This window comes from Leptodactylus fuscus, chromosome 1 (assembly GCF_031893055.1).
Source record: "Leptodactylus fuscus isolate aLepFus1 chromosome 1, aLepFus1.hap2, whole genome shotgun sequence".
Taxonomy (NCBI): Eukaryota; Metazoa; Chordata; class Amphibia; order Anura; family Leptodactylidae; genus Leptodactylus; species Leptodactylus fuscus.
In genome coordinates this window covers 178147896-178175890 of record NC_134265.1, presented here as the reverse complement: position 1 = coordinate 178175890, position 27995 = coordinate 178147896, and the positions used below count along the sequence as shown (strand labels likewise).

Here is a 27995-nt window from a genome sequence, read left to right as displayed (position 1 = left end):
AGAAACGTCCTTCTGACTGTAAAGCGCTACGGTACCGGGACCGATAGCGCTTTACACCGGGCACAGATCAGGAAAGCCGACAGTGCGCTGAATTCAGCGCACTGTCAGCTTTCTGGCAGTATATAACACTGCCTGTGCCCAGATATGGTGAAAGGTCCTCTTTAAGAAGGGGCAGTTTGCTTCTTTTTTCCGCAAGCAGTTTGTTCCCACTCGCGGAAGAAGGAAATGACCGGTTCCCATTGATTTCAATGGGTGACGGCAGGATTTTGACACGGATTCTGCATCAAAATCCTGACCATTTTGCCCCGTGCGAACTAGCCCTAAGAGCTTCCTTTTAATTTCCCATTCCTTTTCAAGTCACTCCTGACTTTGGCTCAAAAAACCATAGCAAAATCTGCAACAATTCACTGCGTTTCCACAACATGGGGCCCTGGCCTTATGTAGGGTTACTTATAACTGTTGGCTGTGTCTTGTTTGTATGTTTAACCGTACGATAACTAAAAATATTCTGCTTAAATCTTTCTTCATACAGGGTGATATTTATGACATTCACATTAAACTTAGTATGTCCCACATGTTTTTTAGGGAACACTGCCTTGCAGTAAAGGAACTGTACTGCTTTAAAGAGTGGCTGTCAATAGAGGAAAATTCACGCAAAGGGATATATAAACCTGGATTAATGCTGTTGACACTTCCGGATTGTGAAAAGCTTCCCAGTCTCCAAGAAAGCCCAGGAGTTTGCATCAAGATTCCATTCTTTGGTGAGATGATGATATATTAAAGATAATTGGATATTAATGTGAGTTTTGATTTAATAAAACATTTTAACAATTTATCATAGTCATAGTATAATTATTAGAATAGGTAAGATAAAATGACAGTCTGGTATGCTTTTAATAGCATAGGTTGTGAATGGCTTAAAATAACTATTGCCATCAATCCTTCCCCTTCTCTTCTGTTAATACAGGTCTAAAATCCAGATTTCAGCTGAACAAGTGACCATGAGACAGGCTATTAGTATAACATATTGTTTAACAGACACATCATTTTATATGGGGTCGTAAGGAAGCACATCTCCTGCAGCCAGTCTAGTTCACATTACTCCAGATTATTCATTGTTATGCAAAAATGATGTTGGAAAGTGTAACTTGACAGTGATAACTTGCTGCATCTTATCACATAACACAACAAAAGCCATTGAAAACCCATTCTAAGAGCTGGGTTAAGTGGTGTTCACACTGTCGCTGCTTTAAACCCCAGGGTGTCCATGGTAAACCCCGGGGAAACCGGACAGCAGACGGCTTGCGAGCAGGGGTGAACCTTCCCCTTTCGCCGCCCGAGGCGAACTACAGAAAGCCGCCCCCCCCCCCCCGGAGGAGGGGGCGTGGTCGAGCAGAGGGGCGTGGTCGTGTGTAGGGGCGGGGCTTAGCGCCATTCACAGGCAGAGAGCAGGCACGGAGATGACCTGCTCTCTGCCTGAGCGTGAGGGGAGGCTGCTGGAGCAGCACCGCTCGGTGCTAAGCCAGTCCAGGACAGCTTGTCCTGGACTGGCTTAGGGAAGCAAAACTGCCGCCCTCCCTGGGGCCCTGACATAGCGCCGCCTGAAGCGCCCGCTTCAGGTCGCCTCATGGGAGGTGCGGCGCTGCTTGCCAGCCATCAGCTTTAAAACCCATTCATTTGAGGATTTTGTAGGATTTTGTGTCCGCGGAAAAAAAAACAGACATCAGGCGGAGAGGCTGAAAACGCGCACAGGTGGTCACTTTTGAAAACCCATTCAAATGAAGGGGTTTTAAAGCAGACCACTCGCAAGACGTCTGCTGTCCGGTGTCCCGGGGCTTTACAGCAGACACCCTGGGTCGGACAGCAGCGGCAGTGTGAATGCCGTTCTTAAAGTTCACATAAAGTGTGAAGTTAGGTCATGAATGTAGGTGACGTATATGTGACAAACTTTTATAAGTCTAAATAATCCCCATGTGGCCGGCCACAGGAAAAAAGCACTGTGAGAAAAAAACGCAGGAGCATCACATCAACTTTTTACCTGCAGCACTTTCTGTTTTCATTATACCTATAGGGAAACTGCTGACATTTCTGTAGGTATAACTGACATTGTTTTGGAAATCACAAGGTTTTTGCTGCAGCCTTTATGCCACTTGAAACCACCGGCCTAAAGGGGTGTTCCAGGATTTGAGGAATACTCATCAGTATCAGGTCCGACACCTGATCCCTATCCCAATCGTATGTTTCGTCATATAACTAGGTATACGACTGGAAGCAGTTCTGCTCCTATTAAAATCAGCGTGAGCGGGGCTGCAGTTCCAGGTACCACCACTACACTATACAGACCAGATGATCCGTATAGTGTACATCGATACAGATGATTGGGACAGGGTACGCATGTCTGACCCTGAACAATCTGATACTGACAACCTATCTTGTGGATAGGTATTCAATATCAAAAACCTTCAGATCCTGGACAATCCCTTTAAAGATTGATGACCAATCTTCAGAAAAGGTCATCAACAAAAGATAGACAGGGGTTTGAGACCTGGAACTCCTATTAAATAGTTGATCAGCCAGGGTCTTAAGGGTTGGATCCCACTATTCTTTTTCTCCCTAAGGATAGGTCAGCAATCATATAATCCCCCAAAAAATGCTTTATGACCAGTGACACATGGTGAAGGTTAAGTATAAGATCTCTATTGTAGCAGTATTCTTCATAAAAATCAAAGACATCGTATCCACAAGCTATCAAATAAACCCACATTTCAATTTTATGCTTTCAATTTTTGCAATGCAAGTAATTCCTGCAAGTAAGCAGCAACAAAAACCACTTGCTTTTGGGTGTTTTTGTTATTTTTTGTGCCTCCGAGCCGTACAGGAAAACGAGTTGGTGAATTTCTGAGGGAAATTCAGCACTGTGTTTACACTGTGTGCCTCTGGCCTAAAGAGCATTAGTCAGCTCTCTGGACATGTATCTGTATTAGTAAAGACCTGTGTTTTTCAAGAAATAAAAATTATGCATCTTTTCACATTGTTGTCTTCTATGGAATTCCTCTGTTTTTCCATCTAGAATAAAAATAAATATCAAGAATTGTCTTTGGAAATTCAATTATTTTCTAAAGCTGACGTGTAAAGGGTGGTGAGAAGTCCTCTATAAATGCAAGATTTATGTTTTACAAGAAAATGAATGTCTTTATCAGACTAATCTTTGCAACACTCCAAATATTCTCTGCCCTAAAAATATAAATACAGAAAAGTAGCAGCCAAGTTTGTTCAGTGCATATGAGGATAAAGGTGATAATGTGAACAATTTGTATCTTGATAAAAATGACAAAGAAGCAATGATCTCCACCTCCATTCCCACAGTTATTTGTTTTATTCAGACAATCATATTTTCTGCATCACCAGATTATTACATACAACTTTCATATTATAAAAAGTCATCCTTTTATTGGATTGATGATTTAATGTCACGCAGTTTACAAACTCCATTTATAATGGGCACTTCTGAAATGTTTTCTTTTTTCATTCTTTTCCAGAGTTACATAAGGAAAATATTACCAGTAAGTTGAAATAAAATATGTAACTATGTAACTATTTCCCATTGCACCAATATAGAGCTTTTCAAAGGACTGCCTGGGGGGGCAGAAGTCTTGTATTTCGGCCTCCCCTCTAGATGCTCTGACTCTTAGACACGTGACCAACTATACTCTATTCCTCCTGTTTGTGCATGGGGTAGATAAGAATAAGTAGTTAGAGATATCACACTATTTAATTTTTTTTTTCAACCTTAGGCAACTACTATTACTACTTAATGCATTAAGTATTGTATCATTCATTATTGCACTTAGAACTTGCATGTATCAAATAACCTAAATTCTACGTCTATATAACTTAAAGTCTGACTATGAATGATGAAACCCAAAAGCGTTCCAAATAAGGTCAGGATGGATAAATTCTATTCTGAAAATACATATGGTATATTAGCTGTATTTCCAGGCCTAAATTCTGTCTGGAGACCAGTGCTATCATCAACAAAGTCATCTAGAATGTTAGGAGTCCCTGTCTCCCTGTTGTACTACTGTCCTATTCTTTGGCAAAACATGATACAGAGAGTCCTAATAGTTTCACACAATCAATTGTAGGTGTCATATAAGCCAACCGATTACTGTGAGTGCTGTTTTACAGAGTGCCCTTAGTCAACCTAAACAAGCTATTTTCCCCATTTCAAAATATAATTTTTTTTATCAGGGACTATAAAGTATAGCAATTAATTCGGATATAGATAAAACACGTAAGAAAATAGTTGTATGTACACATTTTATTCAGTGTATTTGGGTTGCTTTGTTTTTATTGTATTTTTCCCATTAGTATGGAAAAAATATTCTTGTGTACATATATCTATTTATTTATTGTGTGTTTGCTCACTTGTTATATTTGGCTGTTTTTGCCGTGTGTCACTTGTGTGTCCTCAACTGCTTGTTATTCACACTTTAGAACTTCACTTATTCACGTTTTCATTATTTTTATAGCTCTATACATGCACCTTGCATATATATATATATATATATATATATATATATATATATATATATACACACATGTGATGCTCTGCTTGCACTATCAACTCCCTGTATGTTGAAGCTGACCATGCATGCATGCATGATATCCTAAATACAGATGAGTAAATCGATTTTACATCAATTAAATTTGTGATAATTTTTAAAAAAGTTTCACTTTTTTTTTTAATCCAAAATTTTTGGGATTTATCATGCACAAATTGCTCAAATGGCAACAGACATTTTACTAATCAGAAGAAGACAGAGGAGAAGAATCATATGACCTCAGGTAGCAATCCACCATGTTTCCCCACAATGCTTTGCAGGCAGCCCTCCCTCTAGCAAAGCCAATAATGAGAAACAAAGGAGTTAGTCATAGCTCCAGATATGGACAAACTGGTTTGTAATGAACCAGATTTGATAAGAAGTTTCAAAAGTTTAGAGATTTCTTTCAGGTGAATTGATTCCTCATTTTGCCTGAGCTGTCTGGAGGTGTCCTATGCTTTCTGTGGCCCTAATGAATGTCTCTTAGATTGGTCAGCTATACAGAGCTGCACTTAGGCATGTTCACTAGGGCTGCTGCTATTTACAATGTAGCAACCCTAGTAAATAATATGGATGCTATACTGTATCTGTAGAGTAGTCCTAACAAACTTTGACACGGGCAGCAGATGCTATATTCTCCCCTCTCCATATTATAATGCACCCCCTTTGTGGATTATTGTTCTTTATTCTGACATTTGTAACTTCTTACTGTTTAGTTAATGAAGCTATGTGAGGGCTCTTTTTTTTTGTGGGGCATTTTGTTATTTTTATTGGTACCATTTTTGATATGTATAACTTATTAATCGCTGTGATTTTTGGATGAGATGAGGTGACAAAAAACATTAATGTGCGCAATTCGGTATGTTTTTATTTTAACTTAAAGGGTTATTCCCATCTGAAGCATCCTATCTATACTAGTAGCTTATGTAAATGAAAGACTTTTAAATACATTTCTTTTGCAATGCTGCTGTGTTTTCCTGCTATGTGAAATTATTCATCCTATTGTTTACACTGTATTTCCATAACCACAGACCTATGTGGTAGGACAAATGACGTCACTCACTGTTATCTACAGCTCTCTCAGCAGGACAATCAGTTCAGCTAATTGCAGTTTGCTGATAATGCCCTGTCTGGTATCTATCTATGTAAACACACAGATAACACTGAGTCCCTTCTCTATAGGCATATGCATATTATCTGATCTGCATTTATATTAGTTTTCTAGTAATCATCATAAGTATTGTGATACTCTATAGTGAGTGTTTTATTCAGTAAGCAGGGAGGCGGGTGTGTGTGTGGGGGGGAGCAAAATACAGGAAGTGAGAAGAGTCAGGCAAAGCTGCTGAAACAGGAAGATGGGAAAATCCCTTTAATAGTTAAATAATGTTAATTTAGGATAGTGCAGACATATACACATGAATATACCTAATAAATTAAATTTTCTTTATTTTGTTTACATTATTTTTTTTAATTATTAGGGGGTTTTTTTATACTTTTTTATACTTTAAAAACTTTATTTTACTTTTTTATTACTCTCCCACAAAGGGAATTGAACCTGGGTTCCCTGAAGCACCTGTACAACTTAATGCAGTTGCTCTGTATTGTACTACATTGTACACAGAGTCCCTATGTGAAATAGTTGATTGGCCTCCTGGCAGTCATGGCAATTCATCAGACCCTACAAACTCATCACAGGAAATCCATGGAGCTGAAAGGGGTCAGGCTCCCTGACCACCCAGATGCCATTATCACTGTTGATTATGGCATATGAGAGGTTAAGGCCCCAGCAGTGACATCTGGGGCGCATCACCTTAGTCACTGGTAAAAGAGGACCAAAGAAGATGCTGAAAGGAGCTAGATGGAGCGAGGATGCCCAGGAGAAGTGAGGCAAGGTGAGTATAAGTGTTTGTTCACTATTTAAAGAGGACCTTTCATCATATTGGGCACATGTAGTTCTATATACTGCTGGAAAGCTGACAGTGTGCTGAATTCAGCGCACTGTCGGCTTTCCCGACCTGTGCCCCGGGTAAAGAGCTATCGGTCCCGATACCGTAGCGCTTTACAGTCAGAAGGGCGTTTCTGACAGTCAGCCAGGGACGCCCTTCTCCACAGCAGCGCCTATTGCGCGGCACAGTGTGAGTGGGGAGGAACGCCCCCTCCCTCTGCTCACAGTGCTCATCCATAGATGAGTATTATCAGCAATAGGGGCTGCTGTGGAGAAGGGCGTCCCTGGCTAAGTGTCAGAAACGCCCTTCTGACTGTAAAGCGCTACGGTACCGGGACCGATAGCGCTTTACCCGGGGCAGAGATCGGGAAAGCCGACAGTGCGCTGAATTCAGTGCACTGTCAGCTTTCCAGCAGTATAAAGAACTGCCTGTGCCCAATCTGATGAAAGGTCCTCTTTAAATCACACAACATCTGTTTTATAGCAGCCATGCACTATACTACAGGCTGCAATAACTTTGCATGGTGAAGTAGTCACGGCACTTGCCAAAGCACCACAGTATCTTCAAACAATTGATCAGTAGGTTCCCCAGGTATTGGGCCCCCACTGATCTTTTACATCTCTTAGACTGTTAGGACCCTGCAGATCAGCTGTTTCCCACAACACATAGCTCCCAGTATTGTTTACATGCTGGATGCCGCACTGCTCATTCACCGTATTCTTGATAACTGCAGTTACAGGTACTAAAGCTATATCCTTTTCAAGTATTTGAGATACCGCTGCAGCACCCTTAACCATTACTATCAAGAATTCACTGTAGAGAGGGGGTAGGGGGATTTGGACAAAAGTTTGCCCTGGGGTCCACAAGACTTTAGTTATACTACTGGGCAAGGGGTTAATTTGTGAATCTCCAATCTTAATCACATCATTTACTGTAGAAATCTCATTCCATATGGGGCGTAGCTATAGGGGTGCACCCTGGAAAATGAGGACGCCCAAAGTGTTCCATACAACATAGGAAGATGCCAGTGATATAGATAGCACATGGCAAATGTGTTTCCTCATTACACATTTTACATTGGGGCCCAAGATTAAAGTCAATGCCTCTGATTCTGGTGCTAATAGGCACATCACTCATTTTATTCTACATTGTTCTACATCAAGCATTTATACAGTTTTGTTATACTATTTCTGATATTTATCCAACAAATTTCAATTTAAGTCCTGGCTCTGATCAATGGCAAGCCGCTTTCTCACTGGTACATACCTCACTTAAATGCAGTTCCCATATACAGACTGCATATAAGGTTACCCTGGGATGGTATGTTTCTCCGGCCCGTTTACATCAGATGTTCCCCAGTTCTCCCCTGGCATGCTGGAGATTATGTGGGGAGAATGGATCTCTATTTCATATCCTCTGGCACTGCCCCAGGGTAACTGAATACTGGAAAGAAGTTTTTGATATTTTGGATAAATTAATAGATGGTTTGGTGCCTCGTACGCCACAGACAGCTCTTCTCCATTTAGAATTGAGTTTGATTCCATCTCCAAATTGAAAATTAATATGTAAGATCTTAGTTATCCCAAAACTAGTAATTGTTAGGAGTTGGAAACAACCTTCTGCTCCTTCTATTCAGGAACTCTTAACTCTTATTGACACTACTCATACCTATGAATGAACAATAGCATTGGAAATTTTGTCATTTGCCAAATACAATAGTATTTGGAGAGTTTGGAGTGAAAGCTCATATTGTACCGCCCATTAATACACTATATAGTACTGTAGTTATTCCTTGATTATTACCACCATAGTTATTGGGGCGACTTGAGCACGACACTGGGGTTATTCAATCCATATTTTCTAACTTGCTTTAATTTACTGTGACCTTCCTTTGTTTTTCCCTTTCCTTTTTGTTTCTTGTCTTGTTTTCCCCTTTAATATTTACTTATTTGACAATTAATGTAACTTACTGCTTGTTTGTTAAAGTATGATTGTTGTACTATAAAAAAAATGTAAATAATCCCTTAATAAAAATTATTGAAACAAAGTCCTGGTTCTGATACTCCTGCCTGATGATACAAAAGTCACTCTTTGTTTTGTAAATATGTAATTGTTAATAGTGCCACCCAAATTTAATGGAACAGTTCTTTCATCCACTGAACCAACCTGACACACATTAGCAAATACCCTGAGTCCTGACTTTGAGGACTTCTAAGTCAGTAGAGTGGAACAGTGTTAAGAACTGGTTTTGTCTTGTGCACTAGCCAGTGTATTGTCAGAGGGTATTCAGCATGCAAGGTAGCATCGTCACACCAAAGAAGACAGACCTGTCTTCCACAGGTTCTCAAAAAATTGTATTTGTGAAAATGCATTAGGAATGGATCCAAGATGATTTTCACAAACCTGTGTTTTATGGTAATGAATGTGACAGTGAGGTCTGGCTATTTATCACTGGCCCAATCTTTCCATCATCTGACTGTCTGTCATGTTCCATACTGTATTGTTGCTGATGCCAGTTCTGCAGCTATTATTACTAGCGGCATATACTCTACTTCTATTTATACTATAAATCAGAGGGGTTAGTTAGGTTCCCTGGCACACAGACCCACTTACTGTGCAATGAATACATACAAAGGTGTTTGTACACGTGTAGGTTATTATTGGGGTGCATATAATGTTTACAGAATACAAGCTGATGTAAACTGCACTGTCGTCTCTAGGCAAAACAATTGTGCCCATTGTAAAATATGTATATTTACTTCCATGAATAGTTTTAATGCTCTTGATGGTTTTCAGCATCATATGTGTAATAGTAGTCCTGCCTACACGGAGTCATAGAAGTTGACAAGTTGCCCTGTCCCTAATGCAACATCCCCATGAATTTCTGGAGATGTATACTATAGCACCATGGGAATATAAGACCCAAAGTAGGACAGAAAGCCCTAAGGGCTGCAACAAAATGGCCTTACTGTGACCATCCTAAACTCTGTCTCTATCAGATGTTTATACTGCCTTTAGCGAAGGCAGTCTACAATCACCATTGTACTAAGCCTCATTCCAGCAAGCATCATACACTGATTACGTCAGTTTTCTTATGGTGCAGCTTATGCATATCCATCTGGCCATCCTCCTGCTGCTAATGCACCTGGGCCAGCCTAGGTCAAACCAGTTAGGTGGGACACAATCTGCCTTCCATTTTATGTCCTATAAAACCTCCCTTGGAAGCCCCAATCCTCAATGGATACAGGGAAAGGAATGGTAAAATGCATGGGTCAGATGTCAATAAGTAGTGAAAACTCTCCCCACCAGTATATCTGATCACCGGTTAAATCAGGCTGGGTGTATAAAGAATCATATCATAAAGCCAGAATCATTTGCTTCTAGTCAACAGTGGAGCTCTCAGTGGTAGCCAGCATGTCAGCTACTTAAGAACTAAAGTCACCACTTACCCTGATGGCAGGGAGATCATAATATCTACTGTAAGCAATTCCCTATGCACCCTCCATTGTGTATTGTGAGGATATGGTCTGAGAGCTTTAACAGACTCGCCAACCAAACAAATTGGTCAGCCACATAATAATCAATGTTATAAGCAATGACTGAACAATATTCCATTTATGCTGAAGAGCATTAATGGTAGGGATATGAGGTTGAATTAAAGTGGTTATTTCGTTTTTAAAAAAATATGGGCCGTATACAAGGATGCATCAAAGCAAAATACTTCCTAATATTTATCCTGATTAAATTTGCCAGCATTTATCCGATTTATTCTTAGGTCATTGATCTAATAGTGATGTTTCATTAACTCCACCCCTTCCCCCGTGAGTAGTTAAAGAGGTTGTCCCATCTCAAGGATCTTATCTTTACTGGTAGCTTATGTGAATTGAAGCCTTTTTCTAAATATATTGCTTTAGAAATTCTTTTTTTTGCCTGCTATGTGAATTTATTCCTCCCATTGTTTTCACTGTGTTGCTATAACCACGGCTCTGGGAGACAGGACAAGTGACATCACTCACTCACTGCTCTTGCTGGCAGGACAATCATTCAGCTGATTGCAGTTTGTAAAGACTGGTCTGTTATCTCTCTAAGTAAACACACAAACAACAGTCCATATTGTACAAGAATCTGTAGATTATCTGAACTGCAGAAGTGATGTTTGCCCCGTTCAGCAGGAGGGAGGGAGAGAAATACAGGAAGTGGAAAGCAAACACTGCATACAGACTGGCTGAAAGGCTGAGATGGGAGAACCCCTTTAAGGCACCAAGCAAAACATCATGCCAGCATGTGACCTTGGATGTGTGAGTCATTTACTACCTGTAATTTCATTGCAGGGGGGAGTGTAAAAGGGAGGGGTACACAGAGAGTAAGAGCAGGGAGGAGAGTCATGAGAAATGTACTTTGTCCACAGATTCACTGCATGTGAATAACAGTGATACAACTTGGCAACTTGCAAGCTTTATTGTTCATGGACTCTATGCATTGATCTCTGATCCATATCAATCATGTATGCATGTTATTACAGATTATATATTTGCACCTTTAAGCACATGGTAGAGAAATAACATGTCATGTAAAAATTGAAAACAATATCTAATAAAGAATATCCTGTTTATTCCAGAAATATGTTATAAAGGCAATGGCAGACATTACCAAGGGACCATCAATGTGACAGCATCAGGAATCTCTTGTCAAAAATGGAGTCAACAGGTAATATATCTGACAATGTAATAAATAATACATTAAAAAGTCACAGAAACCAAAAGAACTCATCAAGAACAGGTCAGAAGTTACGATATGAATATTAGTTGAATTTTGCCTTGCTGCTCTCAAGACAAATGTCAGGATTCAAACGTGTTATTTTAATATGGGAAAAGAGCTAATAAAATAAATTCTTATTCAGCTGAGACCTTTGAAAAGTATTTACTATTCCATTCAGGCACCTGTATTTCCCTCTGCCAAACCAGAGCCAGATTTCCAAATGCTTTATTTGGTTTTAAAATGAGAAACTTGAGATATAAACAAAATCTGTTTGAGAGCTGTGAGAACCGAGAAATCTGTACAGCTGCAGGTCTAGCTTTAGTTTCAGAAAACATGTAAAAAATTATATATATATATATATATATATATATATATATATATATATATATATATATAGGCATAAACGATTATTGCAATGTTCAAGAAAATGTTTAATTTTTTTTTCAGATGCCTCAACTTCACAGAAAGATGTCTACTGTTTTCCAAGAGCTTTTCAATGCAGAAAATTATTGTAGAAACCCTGGAGGAGAATATGAGCGTCCGTGGTGTTATACAACAGATCCTAATGTTAGATGGGAATATTGTAACATTCCAGCATGTACGGCAGGTAATAAGCATAACATGGTTGCATTGTGATCATTGTAACTGTATTCCATTTCATCATATCACAGTTTTAGTTGTGCTTTGTAAAATAACATATAAGCAGATGGTATCTTGTGGCTACACACTACTAAATAATGATTAAGAGTAAGGTAAAATACAAGCAAGCAATTGGCAGTTTAATATAGTTATTTTATATATATATATATATATATATATATATATATATATATATCTATATATCACCATTAATTCCAGGGTGCCTTACATCCGGGGGTACACAAAGTATGCAAACTGATATAGTACTAACAATGACCGACTGGCACAGTGCGATAGAGGGCCCTGCCCCCGAGGGCTTACAGTCTATAAGCGAAGAGGGATAGAGACAGAGGGAGAGAGGAGAGACTATTCAGATGGTGGTGTGGTTTTTCCCACTGGATTGGGTTGCTTGGTCTTATTTAGGGGTAGAGATGGTCTGACATGAGGATCTAACCTCTCAGTGAGTTTAAATTAGTTTACATTAACTACATTTTACAATTTAATAATGGTAGTGTTACAGAACATAAAGCCCTGTACATCCAACATATTGATATCTTAACAAGATTTAACTCCTTTTTTGGCTTTGTATATATTTTATATCTTACAACAATTTCTTCCTGTCTTCTCTGAAGGTACACCCCATTTACCAACAACAATAAAAACGGCACATGAGCCACCCATTATGCCATCAACATCGTCATCTTTCTCTCCAACACATTCTATGACGGTCATCATATCAACAATCTGCAGTTTTGCTGGCTTAACACTACTGATAATTATTGCTCTTGTTTGTTGTCGGAGACAGAAGAAGATGAAAAACATAAACAGGTTAGCATTTCCAGTACCCTATATGTATTTTTATGGTATTATAGTATTTATATGGTATTTTATATATTTATGGTATTATAGCATATGTATAATGCTTTAAAGGTTTTGTAAAATTGATGGCCTATCCTTAGGATAACGCAGGAGAGCCATGTTGCTCCCTCGCTACTACAATTTGTGTAGTTAGCGCAGTGTTGCCCCATAGATTTTAATCTTTGCCTGCTTCGATACCGGTGATTGGCATGGCTACCAGGTGTTAGAACTCTGCACATCTAATATTGATGACTTATCCTAAGGATAGGCTCTCAATCTTGCAAACCAGATAGTCCCTTTAATTGGAGTTATTGAAAGATCATGGAAGAAGTTGTGGCCAGTTATATTTAATTCTGGGTAAACAGCATATTATTTTCACTTCTCATCTATAATTGTATATTATTCTCTGACAACGCTCTCTCCATAATTTAAGCAATTGATGCACCATGGTCTGCCAAGGGTTTGTGTTAGTTAAGGTACCTTAATCTACCATTACGCGGCCATGAATGCAATAATACAGTAATTCTGCAAATGCAATGAGGAAAACTGTTTGCAATAAAAACCATACTATCACCACAACTACTAGAATTGGAAAGGGTAGAATAATTTTAGCTGTCGTAAATTTACATTTTATACAACAAAAAAAATAGAATATCTAAAGATATATTCATTTCTGAAAGGGAGAAACATTGATAGCCTATGAGAATGCCTGGCGTCCAAGAGAGTAAATCAGTTCTCCTTCTGGTCGGAGTGGGGTGGGGCATCTCTTGGGGCAGAGGGGGGACACAGCCCTATATATGGGAAGCCCCTTCAAATACTGAGTAGACAGTTCATAATGCTACATATGAGGCTTGAGAAGGTGCCAGTAGGCGATAAACAATTGTTGCCTTTAGCCTTATATACATATAGCTCTCTCTCCCATGTGCAGCATTTTGTTTATATTTGGAAATCATAGAATAAAGATTCAGCTTTTTAGGACATGTCTTGGTGAGTCCCCCATTTTATCTTGTTCTTTGAACGTGGATATTTAAGGATGTATTCATTTCTGAAATGGGGGAAACATTGATAGTATATTCCTGTCAGTTGTACAGGCTTGACAACTGACACACTCCTCACAGCATCATCTTATAGTGACGCCTACCTCAGTGGATATGTCAGTAAACACCAATAACAGTCAAGGAAAGTCTGTGACAGGCTTAACATCCGACAACCCCCCCCCCCCCCCTCCCCATAGCATCATCTTAGAGTGGCGCCCACCTCTATGGGTGTGTCAGTGGACACCAATGACTAATATGTCAGGTCTATTAATAAATATTAAGCACAGAAGGATCCTGTCTAGTTACCTTCTATACCAGCTGGGAAAAGTCATCATGGTTAGTTATTGATAAAAACATAATTCTTTTAGGAGATCCACAGGATTCAGCTTCCCAATTATATCTGGGTAATTTGAAGTGTCCCATAATAATGACAAGTAATATTACTTGGAGAATAACCCCATTAATGAAGTTGTATATTGCCAAACTTTTTTTTCTCATTTCTTAATATTTAAAGATGTAATGTTGTTTGTATTATGATAACATTTAATAGCTGAAAATATGTATTGCGTATTCCAGAGAAACTACTGCTCCAACACTTACAGCTCTTCCATCAGAACTTGTACTGGACAGACTCCATCCAAACCCCATGTACCAGAGAATGCCTCTTCTTCTCAACCCTAAACTCATAAGCCTTGAATACCCCAGGAACAATATTGAGTACGTCCGGGACATTGGAGAAGGAGCCTTTGGTCGGGTCTTTCAAGCCAGGTATGTAAATGCTATTTCTGCTGGCTAAAATGCGATACAATGTTTGTTAACACGAACACATGATAAATGTTCCTTACATCACCATCTGTAAGTTTCCATTGGAGCAGTGGAATGACATCTATCCTCCATCCTTTTGCTGACATGCAGACTGTTTGTTACCCACTGCTGGATATATATTGTATCACTACTCTACCATATGTTCATCTCCATGAAATGTGACATTTATCAACACAAGTTGAAACCTCTCCTTCTGCTCTTATTAAAATATTTGTCTTGTCGTATGTTAAACACATGCCTGTTCCTAAACTTAGTAACCTCCTTCGTTTCCCCTGTGATATATTTCAGCTCTTCAGACATAATTCTTTGCTTAGTGCCAATAATATGTCAGCTAACAGCATTGCGTTTATTCTGTTTAGGTTTTCAGCTTGCATTCAGTGAAGAAGTTTGTCACTGCAGGAAATAAGGGTCATGGTAGTCAGAGGAGGAGGGGGGGGAGTAGTGATATGTTCTTACTCAGTATATTATTGCATGGTTGTAGCTGGATGTAGTTAGGATAAATGGAATGTGAAATTATGTTCTACAAGACTAATGCTCATCTGTATAAAAGCATCTTAAACAGTAAAATGGTAGATTTGTAGTAAATATTGCCATTGCTAACGTTATAGTCTTTATATTATATCAAGGACGCTAAAATTGTAAAACCTAGAAGGAAGAGGGACTACACTGAGCTAACTGCAGTGGTCATTGGGGCAAAAGTGAAAAGAGGAAGTGCAAACATATTGCTTATTATTTTTTATCACAGAACCCCAGGACCTTGATGTCAAACGCTGGGAAACTGGGAAACTTTTTCTAGGCTTACTGAACCTCTCATGGTATTTTGTGAAGGGAGTGGATACTAGAGTTAACTGCTAGGAATCTTATTTTTGCAGATAGACCTTACTATTATGATGTTTAACATTATATGTGCACTCTTGTCTTTGTTGAAAAGATCTTTTTGTCAAGTTTGGAATTTTTGATCTTGCTCAGGCCTGGTTCACATCTGTGCATGGGTTTACATTCGGGAGTCCGCTTAGAAACCTAATCCGCATGAAAAAGCGGTTACCTTAGGAAACCTGCGGATCACATAGACTGTAATGGGGTCCATATTGTTTCCACACAAAAAATGCTGAGCGAAAAGTGCTGCTTGCGGAGAGGGGAACGGAATGGCCTGAACGCAATTGTGAATCGGGCCTCAATTGGAGCTACCCCTTAATCTTTGGCATAACGTCCTCCCTCTTTTGTATATACTGTAACAAATCTTTTATAAACTTTGCAAATGTAATGTTAAATTAACAAATACTACTTCATCTTTATGTTGGCAAATATGTTGTGTTGCTTTTCAGGGCACCAGAGTTGCTTCCTTATGAATCATTCACAATGGTAGCAGTAAAAATGCTGAAAGAAGAAGCCTCAGCAGATATGCAGGCCGACTTCCAAAGGGAAGCTGCACTTATGGCAGAGTTTGATCACCCCAACATTGTAAAGCTTCTAGGTAAGGAAACTTTACCATAGTTTAAGAAATTAGTAGTAAATAACATGAAGTAAAAATAGCTGGTCTATATTTTCTGATGTCAAATTCATACAAAATAATACTATTAACAAATGTATGGAGGGCGCTAAGACTAAACTAAGATATTACTACAAATAAGTAAAATAAGAACGGGAAACAATAGAGGCTTATAGCGGGGCTATGCTATATAAATGATACGTCCAAGTATCATGTACAAAAAAAGGCAAAGATAAGAAGATAAAAATCTAAATATGTCCATTTATTAATAAAAGAGGGGACTATAGCTGTCCAAACTTTATACTAATCCTGAGTCTGTACAGCTAATAGACATATAATCCCAATAGGTCTTGACAGATACTATTCTAAAATATGTTATCATAATGATGGGCCATAACAATGTTCCATGCAACAATTCTTATATATTGTTAGTATGAAATTCCAGTACAGTCATTATAATACTAGAATCATTTCTAGAATCTTTTCATTAGAAGGTCAGTATTTAGAGTGCCCTGAATATCACACTTACCCTCCTTACTAAATGAAGCTCAGAGCTGCCTCCCCTTGCTTCCAGTCTTGTGCTCTTGTCTGAGCAGATTTCTTCAGTTTTTCTGAATACAGATTGCACATGCATAGAGAGTAGGGACACTCTCTAGTCGCCTGTATTCAGCCAATTGGGCTGTCAGAGCTGGTATGAATTGCTGGTGCCAATAAGACAGCTGAGTATACCAAACAGAAATTGCCAGCACCTCCTAATCCAACCCCAAACCATAATGGTTTTAGTACTATGATGTTAGTTCCTCACTGACCTCAATAAGAAGAAACTGCAAACATCACAAGACATGACACTTGAGGTCAGAGTATCTTTTACGTGTCCTATATAAATTACATGCTGATAAGTTTGCACTGACTCTGCCAGAGGCCTCAATATGAACCCAATTGGCTGCCATTACTTCTGCTGGGGAGGGCCTTCTAGCCATACGTGAAAAAAGAAATACATAATATTTGCAACTGTTAATTTTCTTTTTTTCATTTTTGTCCAGTGTGAACGAAGACTTAGGATTTATTGACCTATGTAAGGTTAATTTCTAGCACATATCTAGATAAATTCACTCATGGCCATATCAAATGACTTATCAATGTGATATACTTTTCTAATCAGGATGGCTGCTTGTTGACCATTTATTTCTTGAATCTATATATATATATATATATATATATATATATATATATATATATATATATATATACACAGCGCCTTGCGAAAGTATTTAGCCCCCTTGAACTTTTCAACCTTCTGCCACATTTCAGGCTTCAAACATAAAGATATCAATTTATATTTTTTGGAGAAAGAATCAACAACAAGTGGGACACAATTGTGAAGTGGAACGAAATTTATTGGATATTTTAAACTTTTTTTTAACAAAGAAAAAACTGAAAAGTGGGGCGTGTAATATTATTCGGCCCCTTTACTTTTAGTGCAGCAAACTCACTCCATTCAGTTCAGTGAGGATCTCTGAATGATCCAATGTTGTCCTACATGACTGATGATACATAGAATCCACCTGTGTGTAACCAAGTCTCCGTATAAATGCACCTGCTCTGTGATAGTCTCAGGGTTCTGTATAAAGCGTAGAGAGCATCATGAAGACCAAGGAACACACTAGGCAGATACAAGATACTGTTGTGGAGAAGTTTAAAGCCGGATTTGGATACAAAAAAATTTCTTAAGCTTTAAACATCCCAAGGAGCATTGTGCAAGTAATCATATTGAAATGGAAGGAGTATCAGACCACTGCAAATCTACCAAGACCCGGCCATCCCTCTAAACTTTCATCTCAAACAAGGAGAAGACTGATCAGAGATGCAGCCAAGAGGCCCATGGTCACTCTGGATAAACTGCAGAGATCTACAGCTGAGGTGGGAGAGTCCGTCCATAGGACAACAATCAGTCGTACACTGCACAAATCTGGCCTTTATGGAAGAGTGGCAAGAAGAAAGCCATTTCTCAAAGATATCCATAACAAGTCTCGTTTATAGTTTGCCACAAGCCACCTGGGAGACACCAAACATGTGGAAGAAGGTGCTCTGGTCAGATGAAACCAAAATGGAACTTTTTGGCCACAATGCAAAACGATATGTTTGGCGTAAAAGCAACACAGCGAATCACCCTGAACACACCATCCCCACTGTCAAACATGGTGGTGGCACTATCATGGTTTGGGCCTACTTTTCTTCTGCAGAGACAGGGAAGATGGTTAAAATTGATGGGAAGATGGATGGAGCCAAATACCATTCTGGAAGAAAACCTGTTGGAGTCTGCAAAAGACCTGAGACTGGGACGCAGATTTATCTTCCAACAAGACAATGATCCAAAACATAAAGCAAAATCTACAATGGAATGGTTCACAAATAAACGTATCCAGGTGTTATAATGGCCAAGTCACAGCCCAGACCTGAATCCAATTGAGAATCTGTGGAAAGAGCTGAAAACTGCTGTTCACAAACGCTCTCCATCCAACCTCACTGAGCTCCAGCTGTTTTACAAGGAAGAATGGGCAAGAATTTCAGGCTCTCGATGTGCAAAACTGATAGAGATATGCCCCAAGAGACTTGCAGCTGTAATCGCAGCAAAAGGTGGCGCTACAAAGTATTAATGCAAGGGGGCCAAATAATTTTGTACACCACTTTTCAGTTTTTTATTTGTTAAAAAAAGTTTAAAATATCCAATAAATTTCATTCCACTTTACGATTGTGTCCCACTTGTTGTTGATTCTTCCCCCAAAAATTTAATTTTTATACCTTTGTTTGAAGCCTGACGTGGCAAAAGGTTAAAAAGTTCAAGGGGGTCGAATACATTCACAAGGCACTGTATATATCCAGACTAAGTTTTTTTTCTGCTTTTTCCTTTCCCTATTAAATATTTAGGGAAACTGCTTGTGATTCCACAGCAATGTGTGGATAAAATTAACTAAAATCTCATTCATTTTGCTGTTACTGTAAAATGCAGTGTTTTCTCCTGTGTATCCGCTGAAGCCAAACACACAAAGCCTAAGGCCCCGCATGTGAAATGCAGCTTAAAAAGTGTTAAGGAAAAAAACTAAGTGGAAAGACATCACATTTTTTTGCTGCGTTTTTCATTGCAAATTTTCTTCCCTTATTAAATCTATAGGGGAATTCAAGTGTTTTTGCATGTAAAATTGACATGCTGAGTTTTTGAAAATGCCGCTTTTCAACAATGTATGGATGGGATTGGCCAGAAACTCATTCACTTTGCTGGTACTGTAAGGCTGAGGCCCCAAGTTGCAGAAACGCAGCTTTATTGTTGCAGATTTTGCTGGAGCTTCTTAAGCCACAGCCAAGAATGGCTACAAAAGGATTAGGAAATATACCATATATAATAAGAACTTATATTTCTACTTTCTGTCCAATCCAATCCTGGCTTTGGCTCGAAAAAACCTCAGCAAAATCTACAACAAAAAAATGATGCTTTTTCTGCAACAAGAAAAACGTTTCCACAATGTATCCCCTTAAATGGGATAGCTTTTTTACGATGCTATATGATATATAGGGTTAGAGCAGTGGCGTAACTAGGAATGGCGGGGCCCTGTGGCAAACTTTTGATATGCCCCCCCCCCCACCAGCGCCGACGTTGAAGACCTCGACCGGCCCCCTCCTTCGCACTCTATTATGTCCCTTAGTGGCCCCTGCACACAGTATTATCCCCCATAGTGGCCCCTGCACACAGTGTTGTGTCCCTTACTGGCCCCTGCACACAGTATTATGTCCCTTACTGGCTCCTGCACACAGTATTATCCCCAATAGTGGCCCCTGCACACAGTATTATCCCCCATAGTGGCCCCTGCACACAGTATTATCCCCCATAGTGGCCCCTGCACACAGTATTATCCCCAATAGTGGCCCCTGCACACAGTATTATCCCCCATAGTGGCCCCTGCACACAGTATTGTGTCCCTTACTGGCCCCTGCACACAGTATTATGCCCCTTACTGGCCCCTGCACACAGTATTATCCCCCATAGTGGCCCCTGCACACAGTATTATCCCCCATAGTGGCCCCTGCACATAGTATTATCCCCAATAGTGGCCCCTGCACACAGTATTATCCCCCATAGTGGCCCCTGCACACAGTATTATCCCCCATAGTGGACACCCATAAACAATTATTACACTCTGGGGTCTTTTCAGACCCCAGAGTATAATAATCGGAGACCCGGGGGAATAAAAACATAAAAAATTACTGTTTCTTACCTGTCTCCGGCTCCTACGCTATCTTCTCCACTGGCGTTCTTCTGAAATTACGTCAGACGTCACATGACCCGGGACGCAGGCCGGGTTCATGTGACGTCAGAGACGTCAGAAAGGACATCAGGACAGAGACCTGGCAGGATCGTGGAGAGGTAAGTAACAGTGTTTTTTATGTTTATTACCTCTCCCGGTCCGCCGATCATTATACTCTGGGGTCTGCAAAGACCCCCGAGTATAATGATAGTATATGTGGGGCCCGCGGTGTCACTTACCGATCCCGGCCCAGCCAGGATTGGCAAGTGAATAGGGCCCGTTACAGCCTATTAAATTTTTTTTTTTTTAATAACGCAGCGGTAGTGGCTGTCACTGGGCCCCCTAATGGCCCGGGTCCTGTGGTAGCCGCCTCCGCTGCCTCTATGGTAGTTACATCCCTGGGTTAGAGTATACAATTGTAATACCGAGCTTACTAGATGTCAGTATTACACTTTATAGCAATCCTTTGTCTCAGCCAGCAGGCTGTCCTAGTAAAAGTAGAACTCATGACTAGTCTCATGACTATAAAGTCAAATATAAAGTCAAACAATGCAGCGCCCTCATATTAATGCAGATATCTCAGGGTATTCGCCATGATAAAGTGCCCACAATACTGGATATGGGATATTTATGTAGCTTGTAAATCTGTTGTTGCTGACTGTACGAGCTGTAAAGAACAAACAAGCTTTTCCCATTCCTTGTAAAAAGCCTGAACATCTCTTTTAACCACATATTTGCACAAATTCTTCTTGAGATGACATTGTACTGTATTCCTCAGTGAATTGCTCAGAACAATCTGTTCGGAGTACTTCATCTGGCAGTGAACTTTGGCACAAGTTCTGGATTTAGCAATAAGGCCAAAGTTTAATATTTATCAATCCTTTTATGTTCCAATCAAGATACAGTATATTTTGTATAGTGCGCACTTGTATTTCTGTTCAGAGCTTTAACTCATTTATGACCCGGCCTGATTGGACTTTATTCACCAGCTATTTTTTCCACATTTGCATGGCTATATGAGGGCTTATTTTGTATTTTTGCACAGTAGCGTCTATTGCACTGTACTATGAGCCCGGTGAGGAACACCTCCCTCCCCTCTTGATAGATGATTCTACATACACTGTTTTGTTACATCATATATTGTGGTACCATATCTACATCGTTGTGACAGTATATTTGGATACCTTTACTTTAGGGCTATTACAGTACATGGGTGTTATTATGTTTACTTTTCTTTTGGGGTCATTCGGTGTGGTACGCTTTTTTCATTTTGCTAACCTGGTTCTGTACTTTGTACAGTTGTATTCCATTTTAATATTTTACGTATATATATTTTATGTATGTATTTGTGCTGATTAATAAAACCATTTTTGTATTTTTGTATTTGATGGTGTGGTGAGTGTTTTCTTGCCTGTTTTCGAATTTTCTTGTGCAGTCATATATTGGCAAGAAGACGGCCATATGAAGGCTTGTGGATTATCATGAGGGTCTAACTAATGCTGCATTTCGGCAACACGGGGTTTTAGCCTTAGCCCCTTTGCATACAACCATATGAATGGTCAATGTGCTACCTGGGTTTTTCCTGGATGGCACATTTACCCATTCATTTCTATGTCCAGTACATATGACCATGACTTATACGGTCAAGTGCGCATGCCGACAGTCTGAACCGCAAAATATGGGCCTGATATTGTGGCCTTGCTTCCATGGATACTATTCATTGAATGAAAGGGGCTGTGGAAGCATGGACAGTGCACCGGCAACACACGGCAGCTGGTTAGCTCAGTTATGTGCAACCGGCTTTAAGTAGAGGGGCAACTCAATGAAATAAACCTGTGCAATTGGAAGGAGTGCAAGTCCAATTGTGGAGGCAGTCACACCTTACTTGCAATAAGCATGTAGAAAATTCAGACAGTGCACCCCAATATGAACAGGCGCAAGATGCTGCAGTAATAAAAAAGCAGGGAATACAGCAGCACCCCGCACACAGCACCAGGACATATATGTAAAAAAAAAAATGAAAGTAGAGTATGGCTCTGTATTCACATTGTAGACCTGCTCTGGGTCCAAGAGAGCTATACTTATTTAGTGTAGGGTCCCATCTGAATGATGTGGTTGGCTTGTCGCAACAGATGGACTTTTTACCATTTGATCAAATATATATAATGAAGAACTTCTAATTCATATGTATAGTAGAGATGAGTGAACAGTAAAATGTTCGAGATTCGATATTTGTTTCAAGTAGCCCCTCAATATTCGACTACTCGAATCGAATATTGAACCCTAATATAGTCTATGGGGGGAAAAAGCTCGTTTCAGGGGTAGGCAACGTTCGATCAAATAATACTTACCAAGTCCACGAGTGAGGGTCGGGCTGGATCCTCTGAGAAGTCTTCTCCGTGCAGCATCCCAGAGGCATCTTCCGGCTCTGAATTCACTCTGCCAGGCATTGGGCCTGGGCAGAGCCGACTGCGCATGTCCATACTACAAACGGGCATACGCAGTCGGCTCTGCCCAGGCCCGATGCCTGGCAGAGTGAATTCAGAGCCGGAAGACGCCGAGGGAAAGCTGCACGGAGAAGACTTCTAAAGGTAGGAGAAGAACCAGCGTTGATTGGCTGACTGTATAGCATTCGGCCAATCAATGCTGGTTCTGCATCGAACTTTTCCATTCGAATAGCGAGTGGTACTCGATCGAGTACGAGTATTTTGAATACCATAGTATTCAATCGAATACCTACTCGATCGAATACTACTCGCTCATCTCTAATGTATAGTTTCTAGATCATATTAGCTCATGTATATGTGTTGATTATTAAATAATAGAAGTAATGTTTCTGCATTCATAACATTGTGATAGTAACTTCCACCTGTTCACATTGGGATGTCCTATCTGAATTTTCTGTATGATAGATGATGGATAGATGGATCCAGATTTATTTATTTTTTTGGTGAATATAGCGCAAATGTGAAAAGGCTGGATAATCCCTGATGAATATTCAGCTGTCACCTTTGTTATAATGACTCATCCCAGAAGGTCAGCAATTTGTGTTTACTCCGCAATTCGATCATGCACATTCCATTGCTTGTGGTCAGCTCTCCTAGTAATTGCATTGTTACCATCGTCATTCCGCTAGAGAACTGTAAACAACAGCTGGACAGGGATGTCATATATTTCTACACCAGTTTTGGCACTTTCACAAAATGGAGATTTACACAAACTGCTCTCACCTACGCTAAAGTGGATATTTTTACATAACTAGGGATGGGCTTACAGTTTAGCCCTGAAAGAATTTGGTCCCGATGTGGGCTTTCATCAATGTTATAGATATACATCTATAAACAATATTAGGCCCATTAACGTGTGTTTACTGTCAGAGCCTCTAGGTTATCAGAATATGAGGGGTAAAATAAAATACTAAGTTTTTTAAAAAAAATATTTAGTTTTCTTAACTAAAGATATGTAGCACAAAACAAAGTTGGAAACTTATCTGTCCTCTTCAAAACTTATGTTATGCCTAGTGCAGGGCCTAATGAGGCAGAGAAAACTTCTCACTTTGCTCTGAGTAAGGCTAAGGCCCCACGGGCCGTATCCACCGCACTAAAGCGCTGCGGGAAGAAAAAATGTGTTTTGCAGTTCTTTCGGCAGCACTTTTAAGAGAAAGTTCACAGAGTTTTCCTCTGCGGACTTTCTCTTAACATTATATCTACGAGAAAGCCATATCCGTAGATATAATTGACATGCTGCGATCTTTTCCACAAAGTGGGGATGGGATTCACATGAATCCCATCCACTTTGCCTGCACTGTACAACACCGCGATTTTTCCCGCAGCGTCTCCGCTGCGGGCAAATTGCGGCGTTTATGTCCCGTGGGGCCCCGGCCTAAGGCTGGGTCCCCACATGGTGGAAACCCCACAGAAAAAATCATGGCCTTTTAGAGTCAGAGCAAATTGGATGGATGCTAGTGAATCCCATGCACACTTTGTGGTAAAAACTGCACTGCGAACATCCTGTGATTTCCAAAACTGGTGTGGTTTCCCCATAGGTATAATTGAAACAGAAAGTCCAAAGAGGAAAGTTCTGCAAACTTTCTGTATAAAGTGCTGCAAGAAGAACCGCGATGAGTTGCCACCGTGTTTTTCCCGCAGCGCTTTTTTACTGGAGGACACCATGTGGGGCCTTAGCCTCATGAACCTCTACCTCAAGCCCTGCACCAATGCAGTTGGACAAATTTATTAAAATGGTCAAATTCAGTTCCAAATAATAATAATAAATGACCCAACTGTTGAAGGGACCAAGAAATTTCCAAAATGGAAAACTATGCTATGTATATTTTAAGATTTTGCTGCACTTTTTTGAGCCAAATTCCTGAAGTGAATTTAGCAGAAGGGAGACATATAAGTGCTTCTTTTTCCTGCCATTTGTGAGCCACAGGAAGCTTCTTATACTTTTCTCTTCCACTCAATCCAGTCCTGACTTTGACTAAAAAAACGCAGCATAATCTGCCACAACAAAAAGCTGTGTTTTCATAACATGAGGCCTTAGGCCGGAGCCCCACTTTGTGAAATGCTATGTCAAATAAACACTGTGTTTTACAGTACCTTCTAATCCATACCACACATTGTAGAAAAAAAAATCTGCAGCGGAAAAGCTGTATTTTTAAAAAATTATGACATGTCATTTATACCTGTGGAAATTCTGGTGTTTTCCATATAGGTCTAATAGGGGCAGAAAGTCCGCAAATGAAAACAAGAAAACTCTACAGGCTTGCTGTGTCAAAAAGCTGTTTGTTTTTTTTGTTGTTTTTTTTTTTTTTTTTTTTTTTTTACTACGCTTCGGTTTGTGGGATCTTAGCCTTACAAAGGATTGTGATAGGGATTTGGTTTTATCTGTGGTTTGTTTAACCCAATTCTGTCCTGTTACTCTAATGGAAGCAGTAGTCTGTTTTGAGTGGCAGCAACCACAGCATCCCATTATAGATTTTAATTGGGTTGCCATATATAAAAAGCAGCTTTATTTCTCCTCTGACTGAAGTGTCTACTTCAGTGATGACCTGTAGTATGAAGGAACTAATCTCTCCAACAGATACAGATTTCCAGTATACCGTAGGACATTTTATGGACCGTATTTTGGGACATAGCTGACCATAAATGTAAATGTATGGTTTATACATGCTAACTGCTGTTGAACTTAAACATTTATCCTAAATGCATTCTTTTTAATAGCATAATATTCTTATGGTTTGATTATATTGTAAGAACACCTGTATATGTTTTTACCCTAAATCATGAGCATACATATGTAATTAATAAATATAATGTATAAATTATGATTGACACATTGTACCTTTCCTTACTTTCAGGGGTCTGTGCTGTGGGAAAACCAATGTGTCTTCTTTTTGAATATATGGCCCATGGAGACTTAAATGAATATTTGCGACATCGATCACCCCGAGCTTTAAGCAGCTTAAGCCACAGTAGTCTCGCTACCAAAGTCAGACTCTCAGACCTGAATCCAGCACCACTGTCTTGCACTGATCAGCTGCACATTGCCCGCCAGGTGTCAGCAGGGATGGCCTACCTGTCAGAGCGGAAGTTCGTCCATCGGGACTTGGCCACCAGGAATTGTTTGGTGGGTGAGGACATGGTGGTCAAAATAGCTGATTTTGGTCTGTCTAGAAACATATACTCAGCAGATTACTACAAGGCAAATGAAAATGATGCCATACCAATCCGCTGGATGCCTCCAGAATCTATATTTTACAATCGGTATACAACAGAGTCTGATGTTTGGGCCTATGGTGTTGTCCTGTGGGAAATATTCTCTTATGGAATGCAACCTTACTATGGCATGGCTCATGAAGAAGTCATATATTATGTGAGAGACGGTAACATTTTGTCATGCCCTGAAAACTGTCCTCTAGAATTATACAATCTTATGCGTCTCTGCTGGAGCAAAATGCCTACTGATCGTCCAAGCTTTGCGTGTATTCATCGCATTCTGGAACGCATGTATGACCGAGCTGTCTCTGCTCAAGTCTGACAACTTGATACATCCTTTTCAAATAGACCTAGCTTTTCTACAGATCAGGGTTTGTGTTGTACAAAAACACGAATGGCACCAAACGCATCCATGGACAGTCAATGGTCCTACGGCACCAGCTGCGCAGTGGATATGGTCCCAAAGTTTTTGCTTAGTGGAGAAATGTCTATTGAATTAAAAATGAATAAAGATGAGAACAAATGTTCTAACATTATAAATAACATGAACATGGCTCTAAACTTTAGGACATTTACACAAATGAATACATGTCATTGGAGAAAAAGCTCCAGAAAATAACAGCAAAATATAGAGCGTTTGTCGCCTATTTCACCACTGGAACAGCAATACGTTGCTTGTTAAGTGAATACACCTTCTAAAATATACCATTCATTCCTTGTAGTGTAAATTCATGGACTTATCGGGCCTTGTGAATAAAAACTATACAGTGTATATAGTATGAGTTTATAAGCCTATGGCTATGTGATACCACTAAAGTCTACAGGATGTGTCTACTATTGCAAGATAATGCAAATGAAATATTTAGGTGAATAGGACGGAGCTACAAATACTGGAAACTGTCCATAGATAAGAAAGGAACTCTTTCTAGAAGAAAGCACCATTGTTTTTATAATCTCATAAAACTCCCTTTAAGAATTTACAACAGTTGCAAGCAAAAGTAAGTGAATAATATGGAATTACCTGTATACTGCACAAAATACTAATAAATTGTGGTTGGATGACCACAGTTCACCCTTACTCATGGCATCCTGGCTGCATCCGCTATATGCACCGGGACGCACCTGTACTTTCCATTTCCTGCAATAGGAACAATACAGGTGCAGCTGCCAATTGTCGCTCCATAGTATTGCATCAAATGGAAAGTAAGGGCAACCTATTGTAGCTACTGATTATAACTGACATATAGCTGAACATGCCATTCAAGTCTTTTCTAACTTATACAAAGTCTATGGTCCCAATCATCATTGCGGGAAGCATGTCATATACAGTTCTTCATAGTTCTACCATAGGATTCGAATGAAGTAGTTTCCATTTCTTAGGCTCACATTTAGAAGATCATTTCATTGCATTTCAAGTACTATTTAAACTGAATAGTAAGATTATTGTCATTACTGTTTATTATTTCAATTTTTGTAATTTTTTTTCTGCTCTGAAACATTGTCACTTTTAACTATCATTTTGTAATAAACAGCTGTTATTTAATTAAATGTATTTTACCATTATTTTATTTTGTTAGTATTGCAGATAATATTTGGACAGTGCAATAACATTTTTGTATGTACCAAGTAGCAATAAAAAAATAAACAGTAAAACACAAAGGGAAAATGGTTTAAAGCGAAGCTGTCAACTCTCCTGACATGTCTATATAAGTACCCAATAATAAAAATAATCGAGCACTATGACTTAGAAATCTACATTGTGCAATTCCTTGGTAATTCCTCATAGAAATATATGAATAAAAAGACAATGGGGTGCTA

General features: G+C 39.5%; 1 protein-coding gene across 1 annotated transcript in view; it reads left to right on the top strand.

Moving 5' to 3' along the window:
- The window catches only part of MUSK (muscle associated receptor tyrosine kinase), a 127440-nt gene extending 99764 nt beyond the window's left edge, over window positions 1–27676 (top strand). Inside the window, exons 10-17 of the mRNA XM_075280346.1 lie at window positions 586–761; window positions 3540–3563; window positions 11169–11257; window positions 11756–11915; window positions 12580–12775; window positions 14419–14610; window positions 15993–16141; window positions 25820–27676. Of these exons, the coding sequence (XP_075136447.1) occupies window positions 586–761; window positions 3540–3563; window positions 11169–11257; window positions 11756–11915; window positions 12580–12775; window positions 14419–14610; window positions 15993–16141; window positions 25820–26499 (1666 nt within the window). The 3' untranslated portion in view covers window positions 26500–27676. The remainder of the gene's footprint in view (window positions 1–585; window positions 762–3539; window positions 3564–11168; window positions 11258–11755; window positions 11916–12579; window positions 12776–14418; window positions 14611–15992; window positions 16142–25819) is intronic.
- The last annotated feature ends 319 nt before the right edge of the window (window positions 27677–27995 follow it).